At 35.2% G+C, this 13671-nt stretch overlaps 2 protein-coding genes across 2 annotated transcripts; both read right to left on the bottom strand.

The window, feature by feature from the left end:
- Positions 1-9336: 9336 nt before the first annotated feature.
- LOC119675314 lies at positions 9337-10330 on the bottom strand. The gene is made up of 2 exons (XM_038086509.1): positions 9864-10330; positions 9337-9709 (listed from the first exon to the last, which is right to left on the bottom strand). The coding sequence occupies exons 1-2, from the start codon at positions 10328-10330 to the stop codon at positions 9337-9339; spliced, it is 840 nt and encodes a 279-aa protein (XP_037942437.1).
- Positions 10331-11430: 1100 nt separating this feature from the next.
- LOC119675312 lies at positions 11431-13557 on the bottom strand. Its single transcript, XM_038086508.1, has one exon. It carries the CDS (start codon positions 13555-13557, stop codon positions 11431-11433), a length of 2127 nt encoding a protein of 708 aa, XP_037942436.1.
- Positions 13558-13671: the final 114 nt, after the last annotated feature.

Genomic DNA, 13671 nt, shown 5'->3' with positions numbered 1-13671 from the left:
CATTGCGTGATATACAACCGTAAAGCTGGTAAAATGGAAGGCGAACTTCATCCTCTTCATAAAAAAGATAAACCATTACATACTTTTCACATCGATTTCTTGGACCTTTGGCGACGACGAGAAAAATGTATAAGCACATTTTCGCGGTTATTGACTCGTTTACAAAATTTTGTTGGCTATTCTCTACTAAATCGACGTCTTCAAAAGATGCAATAACAAACCTGAAAGTTCTCAGTATTAATTTTGGAAATCCAGTACGTATCATATCAGATCATGGATCAGCATTTACGTCTGAAGACTTTCAACAATATTGCAATGCCGAGAATATAAAACATTACAAGATAACTACAGGATTGCCTCGTGCAAACGGCCAAATTGAAAGATTCAATTCAACGAATATATCAGTTCTGTCTAAGCTAAGTATTGATGACCCTGGTAAATGGTATAAATTTGTCGAAAAGGTACAGCAAGTAATAAATACAACATACTGTAGAAGTATAGATACGACTCCGTTCGAGTTGATGACAGGTGTTAAAATGCGCATGAATGATGAAATCCTGATCAAGCAATTAATTGATGAACAACTTTTAAAACATTTTCATGATGAAAGGGATGAGATGCGACGTCATGCCAAAGAACAAATTATGAACATTCAAAAGGAAACACCCAGCGTCATATCGCGGTTGTGTAGTCGCAAAGGAGCTTCAAAAATTAAGAGACCAAAAAACAAAAAAGTTCCTGTCCCAGTTCAAACAGATAATATCGAAAGACCAATAGTATAAACAAGTCGAAGAATCGCTAAAGTATCATATGCAGACGCTATTAAGCCAACAACCTCCGTAGCCCAAAAAATAAATATATCTGATGAATCACAAATTTCCTCTCTGTTATTCTTGAAAAACTAATGGCAATCCACCAAGACATAACGTAAAATATGAACAATACATAGATCTATTAAGATTACACAAACATAAAGCAATAATTGGTGGTGATTTTTCAATGATGTCATTGATTTCTTTATTGTAAATAAAATTCAAAAAAGAGACATTGAAGTTAAAACAGGACTTGACTTAAATTCTGACCAATATTGCTTACTTATGGATGTAATATTTTATCTACGCTACCTAAACCGACACTAACAAACCGTTTAACAGACTGGAATTATTTTAAGGCCCAGATAAATGAAAATATTGACGTATAAATGACCTAGAGAGTGAAACGCATTGCTTTACAAGCTTGATTCAAAAATCGGCATGGCGCAGTTCTCCACTGCAGAATAGTAAGCAATTTGATAAAAACTATCCGGTCGAAATTTTAAATCTAGTCTATAATAAAAGAAAACTACGTAAAAATGGCAACAAACACGATTAATGCAAGATAAAAGAAACCTTAATAATGCCACTCAAAAATTAAGAAGAGAAATCAGTAATTTTAAAAATGAAAATGTTAAGAAATATCTTACAAACTTGACATATGATAGCAAAGCTAACTATTCTCTCTGGAAAGCTATGAAAAAATATAAAAGACCGATCACTCATAATCCTCCATTAAAAAAAGATAATAATGAATGGGCGAAAAGCAATATTGAAAAGGCACACGTTTTGGCTGAATATTTAAGTAATACCTTCAATCAAGAAGAAACCCATCATATAGAGCCAAATAACAACATAGATGATGAAGCTATTTTGCGGATAAAAAATAAAGAAGTAACTGGGGAAATCAAAAAATTGAAATTAAAGAAATCACCAGGATATGACCTCATAACTAGTGAAGTGTTGAAAAAGCTACCTCCAAAAGGAGTAGCCAAACTTGCACAGATATTTAATGCGAGTATAAAATTATATCATGTCCCTAGCTATTGGAAAGTTGCTGAAGTGGTGATGGTTCTAAAACCAGGTAAGGACCAACATTCTCCAGCTTCATATAGACCAATCTCTCTCCTGCCAACCATAGGAAAACTGTTCGAAAAGCTTATCTGTAAAAGACTTGAAAAAGTAGTTTGTCAAAGAAATCTTATCCCAAATCATCAGTTTGGATCTCGGAAAAAACACTCAACAATCGAACAAGTACACAGAGTTACGCACGAAATAGAAAAGGCTTTAGAAAACAAAGAAACTTGTTCAGCTGTGTTTCTGGATATATCAAAGGCTTTTGACGTTAAACACTATCCTGCCACAGCAATATTGTAAACTACTGGAATCGTATATTGGCGAAAGGTACTATCGAGTTAAACTAATTGACGCGTATTCGAAATTATATCCTATAAATCGCGGGGTCCCTCAGGGGAGTATACTAGGCCCATTGCTGTACCTGCTGTACACATATGATTTGCCAGTGAACCCAAGATGTATTGTTGGAACTTTTGCAGATGACACGGTATTAATGGCTACAAGTCCAAACAACAAGGTGTCTACCACTAAGCTTCAAATCGCTCTTCAAGAAATTGAACAATGGACAAATAAATGGAAGCTGATAGTAAACAGTTCAAAATCTAATCATGTAGACTTTACTAACAAAAGAGAAAATCAAATTTCATTATTTCTAAATAGCGTAAAAATTCCAGTTGCAAATTCTGCGAAATATCTGGGTATGTGTCTAGATGCCAAACTGAGATGAAAGGTACACGTCAAGCAAAAATTAAATGAGCTTAAAATAAGATGCAAAAAGTTAACTTGGCTTATTGGAAGGGAATCTAAATTATCTCAGCAAAACAAGCTTATGATCTATAAACAAGTCTTTAAGCCGGTCTGGCTCTATGGTTTCCAAATCTGGGGTTGTGCGAAAAAACATATAATAGATATGATGCAAAGATTTCAAAACAAAGTAATCAGGGATGCAGTTAACGCTCCGTGGTACGTGCGAAATTCTGATCTACATCGTGACCTTGAAATACCTACTGTCAAGCAAGAAATTCAGAAGGCTGCTAAAAAACATTATGACAGGCTGAGACAACACTTAAACAGCACCATTTCAGCGCTACTTTGTGATGTCACTCACAGACGCTTATGCCGCTTCAAACCTAATGACCTTTTTCGTATCTATATGCTCACCCTAGATAGACTTAGATAAACTTACTTGTAATAAAAAAAACCTCTTGTTAGTCAATATGACTAGTTGTTGTAAATTTAAACTCTTCATTTTGTTTAAATATAAATAAAAAAAAAAAAAAAAAAAAAAATCAAATGGAAAATATTAAGAATTTTAATAAAAAACGGAAGACAGCAAAGAATTACAAGGTAAATGACCTAGTGGCAATAAAACGTACGCAGCTAGGTGGAGGTTTGAAATTGAAGCCCAAATACTTAGGACCGTATAAAATTATAAAGACAAAATCTAACAATAGTTTCGACGTGGTAAAATTAGGGCAAGGTGACGGACCTGTGTTTACAAGTACATGTGCCGAATTTGTTAAACCATGGCCTAGACCAGAAAACAGTAGCGATGAAGAATCATTCGGGACGAATGTATAGTCAGTATGGCCGTGTGTGGGGTTGGCAATGCTGTGAACAAAGAGACGGCAGTGAGGACGAAACCTTCGACGAAGCAAGTCTAACAAATTTTACTCTTGTGTGTAAATAAATTTATATTTTGTATTTTATTTAATAAACTGTATTTAATAAATTATATTGAAATTGAACCCACATATATTTAATTTTTTGTTTAGTATTTATTTTATTAATTTTTATTATTATTTATTAATAAATAAATGTAAATATTAAAACCACAAACACCGGCACTATATAAAAAACAAACACGTTTGTAAACAAGACAAGAACGTCGAAGCATGAAAACTTTGGTTGAACTAAATACAAAGCACGGCGAATTCAAGAACGCATGAAAACACAAAACACAGAAATTACACAAAGGCGAACAACAGCAATAAAAGACAAGTATCAAAAATACCAACGGCAAATATACCGATGCGCATACATCTTGACTAATAGATTGTATATGAAGTCTTATACGTAAATCAAGCCTACGTAGTCATGATATATCTTGACTAGTAGTATTTTCTGTAGGTCTTCTGTAGGAATGACAGTATTTTCTGTAGGATTCAGTTAAGGCAGTAATATGTCCTAAAATTAATAAATGCTGATCAAAGCTGTAACCTGACAAAACACCAAGATTAGCACGAGTAGTGTCGTCTGACAGCAACATTTCAGGCACGTGGAAACAACAATCGAAAGAATCATCGAAGCACGATTATTCTAAATAATCGTAGTCTTCAAATTAGCAAACTAGCATTATATTATAATTATATTAGATTGTAAAACCTAATTTTTTTAAATTCTCCTAAATAAATAATTGAATCGCTACTTCACATTGTCCTTGACTTCCAAAAATAAAAATTATATTGCAACGACCTCTGGACAACGACTAAGTATACTTCAGCATTACCAACGAACGAAAATGTGTCGTTACAACGCAAATGAATTATCTGGCTAATCATAGAGTTAAATTTATCATAATTATCTGAATGAGTCGCTACTGTTCGAAGCAATTGCTTTATTTGTAGATATTGTGAAAATGAAACTGCTTGAAAATTCTGAATAGTTAACCAATCTACTTATGCATAATACTGCAAGGGACTTGTTGGGTTGAAGAATCTGTGATAATGGCTAATGATTCATGATCGATATCCAATGACCAGCATAAAAGTATTTGAAAAATTTTTGCACTCTTTATCAATTTTTGTATATCATTGTTCCGTAGCAGTCATCGTTCAACTTGCACAAGCAATTGGTCGCTTTACTCCATTTTCTAAACGATGCGATAATATACTACATAGACCCGTTCGGCTTACTTCTGTTGCTAGCATTACCAGTAGTGCCGGATCGTGCGGAATTAAAACTTGAAGTGAGGTCAATATTTGTTTTAAAAGAGTAAACGCTGCATCTGCCTCCCCTTTTAGCGAAATACTTCTGTTTTTGACATGTTCCGTAATGGTCTAAGATTTTCCCTAAAAAAAGTTGAAGCTCTTCAACCGTTGATGGTTTGGGAGCATTTTATATTGCTTCGATGTATTTTAGAGATTTAGGATTGAATCTTTTGATCAATTTCTTTAGCGTATGTATTTTTAATACCATTGGGATTTCACGTGGTCGTGCAAAGACTGGAGTAGCTCCTTTTTTGAGCTGCACTTTAACAGGCGGCCCACTGAATACGTCCTTAAAAGGCTCGATCAGCTGCTCTCGCTGGTTTGTATATAGTTCTTGTTCAAAGGAGCTTATTGAGTTAATATGGTTAGATGAAAAAAAAAGTTCAGAAAAGTTGATCTTTCTCACAAATTGTGATATCCACTCTCTGCCGCAAAGTGTATCACAATCTCATTGCACGATATACAGATTTATTCACCGTACTCTTTTACCCAGAAAAGTTGATCTTTATCCCAAATTGTGATATCCATTCTCTGCCGCAAAGTGTATCTCAATCTACTTGCATGATATACAGATTTACCCGCAGTACTCTTTTACCTATTTCACCCAACGTAATTAACTTGATGACCCGTGTAGCTTGTGAATCGCCTCTCACTCTTAAGCGACTTGAAATTCATTTTATCGATTGAAGAGTTCTGTAACTAATTACAGTACATGGAGCACCATTGTCTAATTCTATCTGAGTTTTCTTTCCATCAATTTTCATCATTCTTCCTACTTCTTTAAGTGCATTAATACTGAGTATTTGTAGAAACTCGTCCTCCGCTATTTGATCTAGTTTCGATCTGCATATTTTCGAATTACAGAACTTGCACTCTTTTCTAAGGTGCTGACCTTCACATCCATAACAATTCATTTAATTTTTTTTTGTTACCCGTTATCGATTTTTCATTTTTCTCTCTGCTGTTCTTCTTCTTCTTCTTCTAAGTGCCTTATCCACTTCGAACGTTGTCTAACATGATTGCGATTTTGACTTTATCTATAGACTCTCAAAAAAGTAATCCTGTACTTTTATTGAAACTCTTCTTTTGCTTTTCTAATAACAACACATATGATCTGTGTGTATCCTTATATTTGCGAGTATCTTTATATTTATACTGTCTTTTTTCGTTCAATTATGCCAGGATTTCATTTGTGATCCGAACTTCTTTCCCTCTAGCTCTGACCACGCTCAATTCATTGTTTGCTACCAGTATTGTGTTTTTAATTATCACATATATTTCCTCAATGAACATGTCGTCAGGTTGTAAACTTAATAACCTCGTTTCATTTTCATTATCAACTCGCATTCTTAAATCTGGGCTTTTCAATTTCTGTACGTTGAGGTTACTCCTCGGTTGAGCTGAGCTTGACGATTTGTATTTAACGTTGATTTTAACAGCTAGCAAATTGTGACCAGGTTGAAAGTTTTTGCGAATTTTGTTGAGTTCTTATATCTTTTACTTATTGTTGTAAAGTCAATTTGGTTACGAATGACCCTGTTTGCTGTATCGTCTGGTGACTTCCAGGTATAAAGTCTTCGTTTTGGCAATTTAAAGAATTTATTGGAAATAATCAACTTATTACTTCTGCAGAATTCAGCCAAACGATCACCCCTTTCGTTTCTTTCACCTAGGATAAATTTGCCAACAATAGCATCGTCCGTACCTTGGCCTATCTTCGCATTAAAGACACCCATAACCATCAGAACATCTCTTAACTTTGTACTTCTTATCAATGATTGAATTCCATCATAAAATATTTCAATTTTGTCATCAGGAGCATCACATGTAGGTGCGTAAACTTAAATTATATTTAAATTTACTGGCCACTCCTTCATTTGCACCATTATTATACAAGTGGAATGATACACGACATTTGTTACCATATTTTTGAGTTTTTTTGATATAATAACTACAACACCATTGTAATGATCTTGCAGGATCGCCATGTTATGGTTATAAAATGTAATTGTAATGTTATGGTGATGATCTTAATGCTTCGCCATGTAATGGTTGCAAGATGTTAGGATCGTCAAGATATAATAGCAGGATTGTTAGATAGAGCCTTCTCAATTAATATCACCAAATGATGTCTGAGTCCTGAAAGGATTCAAGGATCACTTATCGACCAGTGTAAGTGGAAACGACCTATCAGTATAGAGGAGAGTATTACTAAGCTCTTCAGCCGCTTATTGTTCTTTCAGCATCTAAATGCCGCATAGAACACGATTCAAATAAAAGACGTAACCTTGTCTTAAGTTAAATTGAATCTATTTTTATTATCAAAATTATGGGTATTTATACTTAATCTAGCTTATTTACTAAACAATCACTACGTTTACGCGAGTCTTAAAATCACTTTTAAAACTGATTTTAAAATTTGTTCTTAGAGCGTTTACGCACAAAAATTAAAAGCACTTTTAAGGTAGCTGTCAATCAATCAGCTGTTTAACAGTAAACAGAAATGTTGATTTTAAACATTTTTAAAATGAATAGAGTAAAACTACAAATTGTTTTACTTTTATTGCAAAAAAGAAATATAACCAAAATTGTAGAAAATAATAATGAAGCAACAATGCAGATTTTTAAAACATCTCGTAAAAAATTTACAAAATTACGAGAAATGCGATTGCAGCTCTTTAATAAAATGGCAATAAATTCCGCTAATGAGGCTTTAATGAATGTAAATGTTTTTATAAAGTTTTTCATAAAATATTTAGAATGCATTTTTGTTTTTAGCTTTCACCACGAATAAGAACTTTTAGCAAAAGGAAGAGAAGTTCGGAATGGTGGGATGTTGAAGTTCTGTAGTTCTATGACGATGAACAATGGATTGTTGATTTTAAAGTGAATCGACAAATATTTTTCCGGCTTGTAGATTTACTTAAGGATAAAATGGCACCAGCAGAAAATACTTTCGTTGAAGGGTTGAATATTCCCAACCTGAACATATGTACAATCGACAAAATTTGTCGTCCGGACAACTTATGCGAGATAATATGCGCGTACTTGGCGAGAAAATTTCCACTTCTACATAGAAGCAATTAAAAAAATAATGTAGAAAAAACCAATTTTAAATTAATTAATTTATAATTTTTTTTATAACTAACAATATAATATATATAATATAATATATTTATAACAATTTGTGCTTAATGACAAATTTAAATAATTGAAAATAATAAACTTAATTTAAACTAAACTAAAATGTTTTAAATATATAGTTATCATTACGGTAAAGTTAAGATTTTCAAATAGAGAATAAAAAATAAACAAGTTTAATTAATTTAGATTCTTGGATGCAATTAGGTTTTTTCTATATTTTTTGCCGTCTAACAATTTAATTATTTGTTTTTCTGCAAATATTTTAATTAAACATTCTTCCTCCTCTTTCATCCAATTTTTTCTTTTCATTTTCTTTTTCTCCATATTTTTAGTTATTTGGTTAGTGTTATTTGTAATAAAATTCAAATTATTTGTACCTATTTACTGTTAACAGCTGACAATTCAAACCTTAAACTGCTTTTAAGGTGTTTACGCAAAGATTAAAAGTGACATTTCTTACTAAAAGTGATGTTAAACTACATTTAGTAAGCTAAAAGTGCTTTTAAGCAAAATTCAATTTAGGGTGTTTACGCGATCTTAAAATCGATTTTAAGAGCCTTAAAACAACTTTTAAGGCTCGCGTAAACGTAGTGAATTATTATTTACTTTTTGATTGATTTGAGTAACCAATCAATGCATTGGTTATTCCCATAAATTACATTAATTATTTTATTACATGTATTTTATAAACAAATACTCTTCTAACGCATTACAATAATACGTCATATATTGTTTTTAAAGAGTTAATGTACTTTCTAGAATTTAGGTTGGAATAGTGCAATGACCATACATGCTTATCATGTCTTATGTTACAAATGCATTGAAAAATACAAGAGTTTTTGTATTTATTGAAGTTATAAAAAACGAAAGTTACAACGAAAGTATTTTATTCAAATTAATTACACTTTATTTAAGAAATTAAAATTTTAATAAATCACTTCGAAAATCGAAAATAAAACGCGTGCTGTTCATTTGGAACTTGAAATGCAAGAGAGCGATCGAGAATGCTAGTTCAATCTTGAAGCCAAAAAACTGTAAATTAATATTGTTTTTATATTTTAAAGTACCGTATATGTGCAAGGTTGACGAAAGTCAACATTGGGTTGCATATTTACCATAAAAAAATGAGCAGCACGCGCGTTATATTAACTACTTTTAAAAGAAAGCAAATTAAACATAGAAATAAAATATAAACATTCAACACCGGCCGCGTTGAAGCACGATTATGTGTTCAATTTTCCGGCAGCATCGCTAATTTGTGAACTGGACGCCTCAGAATTCCGTTGCTGGTATTGACGTCAACGACCCTGACCTTATTGTCGCGACCTGTAATTACGGCTTCCACCCTTCCGAGCTTCCACTGGTGAGAGGGAAGGTTGTCTTCTTGGACGACGACTAGTCGGCCGACTGCGAGATTCGGCTGCTCGAACACCCACTTGTTCTTGGGCTGCAGCTGTAGGATGTAATCTTTGGACCAGGCCTGCCAAAACCTCCGTTTGAGCTCGCATAACAGACGCCAACGTTTCAAAGTGCTCAATTTGTTGTCGGAGACGCCTTGCGCGAATTCTTGCGGCAGCGTGTGAAGAGTACCTCCAATCAACAGGTGTGCTGGTGTTAGCGCCTCTTTGTCGTTTGGGTCTTGACTCAATGGACTGAGTGGACGAGAATTTAGCAGGGCTTCTACACCTACAAAATTTGTCGCATTGTCGCAATAGATTTTTTCTGGGAGTCCTCGTCTTCCGGCAAACCTTTTAAGACAAAAAATAAAACAGTTGTCAGATCTGTTACAAGTTCTAAATGTATAGCCTTTGACGTGAAACAAACAAACACTGCGATATACATTTTAACTGGTGGTCGACCACGAATTTTCAAAGTAGTGTATACAGGCCCACAAAAATCGACACCGCTAATTAAAAAGGGTCGTAGTGCCTTTAACCGATCTGCAGGTAAGTTTCCCATTACTTGGGTCAACAGCTTAGGTTTGTATCGAAAACAATGTATGCATGCTCTTACGGTTTTACTGCATGCCTTGCTTGAATTTATGACCCAAATTTTTTCACGAAGCAGCACTTCTAAGGCTTTTGGACCAGCATGACAATTGGTTGTGTGGAGAAATCGTAAATAAATCTCGACAAAATGCAATTTCTTAGGTAACAGCAAGGGAAATTTTGAATCATAAGACAGTGGTGCGTTTAGTAGACGACCTCCTACACGAAGCAAATTGCATGTTCGAGAACCATCTTGGACTGTATGAATGAACGGAGTTAGTTTCTGAATGCTAACTGGCAATTTATGCGACTTCTTCATTTTTTCGATCTCATCCCTGAATTCGTGATTTTGAATGAATTCAACGATTTTCAAGAATGCCCAATTAAGCTCCTTTGATGTCGGAATAAGAGCGTTGGCTCTCTCATTTTTCTTAGTGATAAAACGTAGAATGTACGCGAAAATTCTCAGCAGTCTTGGGTAAGATGATTGGCTACAGATTAGTTTTGAAATGACATTAGTTTCAATTTCAACTGCTAAAAGTCCGACCTTGACCTTTCGTTTCTCCAAACTTTTTTCATCTATTGATAGTGGAAAATGATTATTTTTTGGCCAGTTAGTTGCATCTTGAAGCAAATATGATGGGCCACGAAACCAAATTGAGTGAATCAACTCATCTACATTACATCCTCTGGACTCTAAGTCTGCAGGATTTAGCTTTGATGGAACGTGTCTCCAAAGAACTTCGCTCGTCCATTCTTGGATCTCTGCAACTCTGTTTGCTACAAATGTTGCTAAAGTGGATGGGTGAGTTTTAATCCAATGAAGTGTAATTTCAGAGTCCGTCCAAAAATAAACATCACCGATTTCGCAAGTAATCAACGGCTGAATTCGATATCATAGTTTAGCCAATAAATGAGCGGCACACAGCTCTAATCTGGGTACTGATTTTGTGCTTAAAGGAGCAACCTTAGATTTGGCAGTTAACAACTCAGAATGAATCCCATTCGAATTATGGATTCGGACGTAGATGCAACAGCCGTACGCTCTTATTGACGCATCGGCGAAACCGTGAATATCGCATTTTATCTTTGAATGAATATGAACATACCGCGGAATGGAAATAGAGTCCATCTGAGTCAGGTTACTTTTAAATGCTTGCCAGCTAGAATCGAGATGCATAGGAATTGACTCATCCCAGTCAAGCTTCTGAAGCCAAAGTTCTTGCAATAAAATTTTTGCGTTAGTCACTATTGGGCATACTAGTCCGAGGGGATCGAAGAGCCGAGCTGATACTGATAGTATGTTTCTTTTTGTTGCTCGCAATTCATGAAACTTTTCGTCTACATGGAACTTAAACGTATCATTCTGGGGAATCCAGTGTATACCTAGCGCCTTTGTGGAATCAGTATTATTAACATTTAGAACGAAGTCTGACGAGTCATACGTTTTATGGTTTGAAACCATTTCGCTAATTTAAATCCAGCCGAATCAAGAATTTCAGTACATTGGGTACGAATTGTTTCCAGTTCCTTCAGACTGTCAGCACCAGTCAATAGGTCATCGACATAGAAGTCATGTCGGATAACCCTTGCTCCAACTGAATGAGAATTCTTGTACAGGTCACTTAAGTAGTTTAGGCAACGTGTTGCCAAGAAAGGAGCAGGTGAAGTACCATATGTCACTGTGTTCAGTTTATAAACGCTAATCTGATCCGTAGGTTTTTCCCTCCAGAGAATAAGTTGAAAATTGCGATCTGCCTCGTCAACTTCGATTTGACGGTACATTTTTGTAATGTCAGCAGTCATCGCGTATTTGTGCATACGAAAGCGAAGTAGGATTGAATACAATTCTTCTTGTACCGTTGGACCAACCATTAGAATGTCGTTCAACGACACTTGTGAAGATGTTCGGCATGAAGCATCGAACACGACGCGAAGTTTTGTCGAGGTACTCTGAGGTCTCAACACACACTGATGCGGTATATAGTAATGAGGTGTCGAAGAAAAGTTGTCAGTAGTTAATGTCATGTGACCTAAGTCACGATACTCTGCCATAAACTCCATATACAGCTTCTGAAGCATACAGTCTTTCGACAACCTGCGTTCCAGTGAGAGAAAACGATTTTTTGCTGTTTCATATGACTGACCTAGAAGGTTGGGGTTGGACTTGAAAGGAAGCTGCACCTTAAGCCTCCCTAAAGGTAAGCGTAAAATTGTGTTGAGAAACTTGGTCTCACAGTGTTGTTGTTCTATTGTGTATTTTTTGACAGTGAGCTCCTTGGGAATTTCTTCCAATTCCCAGAATTTTTTCACAAGAGAGTTTAAGCAGAAATCACCTGTTGACTCTGCTTCTTGAAGGCGTATTAAATTGCATATCTTAGATGCATTACTTGGGACATCTTTATATTTTCCTGATACAATCCATCCAAGTAAAGTTTTTTGGAGAATTGGAAGATTAGTACCTTGTTTTATTTGTCCAATCGACAACAGTTCGAAAAAGCTTTCGGCACCAAGTAGAAGATCTATCTTTTGAGGTTTGTGAAAGTGCGGATCAGCAAGTGAAAGATTGGAAGGAACATTCCAATTACTCATTGACACAAATTTGTCGGGTTGGTAAGTGGAGATTGAAGGCATTACCCAAAAATCAGTAGAAAACTCATAAGAGTTAATACGTGATCTCACAGTGGCATGTAATTTTTGCCGTACTGTGGAGTTTGTTTCACCAATGCCAATTAGGTTTAGAGTTTTCGCTTCTTTTTTTAGTTGCAGTCGTTGTGCAAGTTCCTCGGTTATAAGGTTTACTTGAGAACCGGAATCGAGCAGTGCTCTGGCCAGCTGATACTCTCCAGATTTTCCTTGAATGGTTATGACTGCAGTGGCTAGAATAATTTGATCGTCATTCGATGAACTATGATTCACAGAGGCACGAGAAATAATAGGTTGTTCTGGATTATAAGATAAACCTGTTTGAGGAGTGTTAGTAGAATATTGGTGTAAAAGAGTATGGTGCGACCGATTACACACTCTGCAGCGTGACGCCTTGCATCTAGATACCGTGTGCCCTTTCTTGAGACAATTTATGCATGCCGAAGATGATTTAATGAAATTGAACCGTTCAGTAACTGAGAGGGCAGCAAAGGCGGAGCATGAATTTATTACATGTTCCTTCGCATTACAGAACAAACATCTACTTTCCTCTTGCGAACTATTTTTCTTGCACATAAGTGACGATTTTACATTCTTACCTTGCCAGTTGTCTTGTTTTGGCCTGTTCGATCGAGACCTTGACGTAGAAGCTTCGTCAGCAGAAATGTGTTGGTATCGCTTATTTAACGCAGTCTCGCAATCAGACCAGAGCGGCAGCTTATTGTAATCTAATTGTTCCTCCCATTTAGATTTCGTGGCGGCATCGACTCTTGACATGACTAAATGAATAAGAATCGCATTTGAAATGTTCTTATCATCTCCTATTGACAATAGGGACTCATATATGGCAGAAACAGTATCTATGATATTGCGTAATGCAGAAGCAGATGGCTTGTTCATTTCTGGCAGTTCAAAAAGCTGCGAGATACTATCGATAAAGATTAGACAAGTGTTATCGTAAACTCTTTTTAAACTAGCTAATGCCTTTGAGTAATTAGTTTTCAGTGAGTTGAA

This window comes from Teleopsis dalmanni, chromosome 2 (assembly GCF_002237135.1).
Source record: "Teleopsis dalmanni isolate 2A chromosome 2, ASM223713v2, whole genome shotgun sequence".
NCBI classification, from domain to species: domain Eukaryota; kingdom Metazoa; phylum Arthropoda; class Insecta; order Diptera; family Diopsidae; genus Teleopsis; species Teleopsis dalmanni.
Note: the sequence above shows the minus strand (reverse complement) of the source record. Positions and strands in the feature narration are given on the sequence as shown.

Excerpts from the sequence above, each read along its gene's own strand:
- LOC119675314 (XM_038086509.1), bottom strand. The coding sequence starts at position 10,330 with ATGAAGAAGTCGCATAAATTGCCAGTTAGCATTCAGAAACTAACTCCG. Across the intron at positions 9,710-9,863 it reads GGTCGACCACCAGTTAAAAT|GTGTAGAAGCCCTGCTAAAT; the intron begins GTATATCGCAGT and ends CAAATTTTGTAG.
- LOC119675312 (XM_038086508.1), bottom strand. The coding sequence starts at position 13,557 with ATGAACAAGCCATCTGCTTCTGCATTACGCAATATCATAGATACTGTT.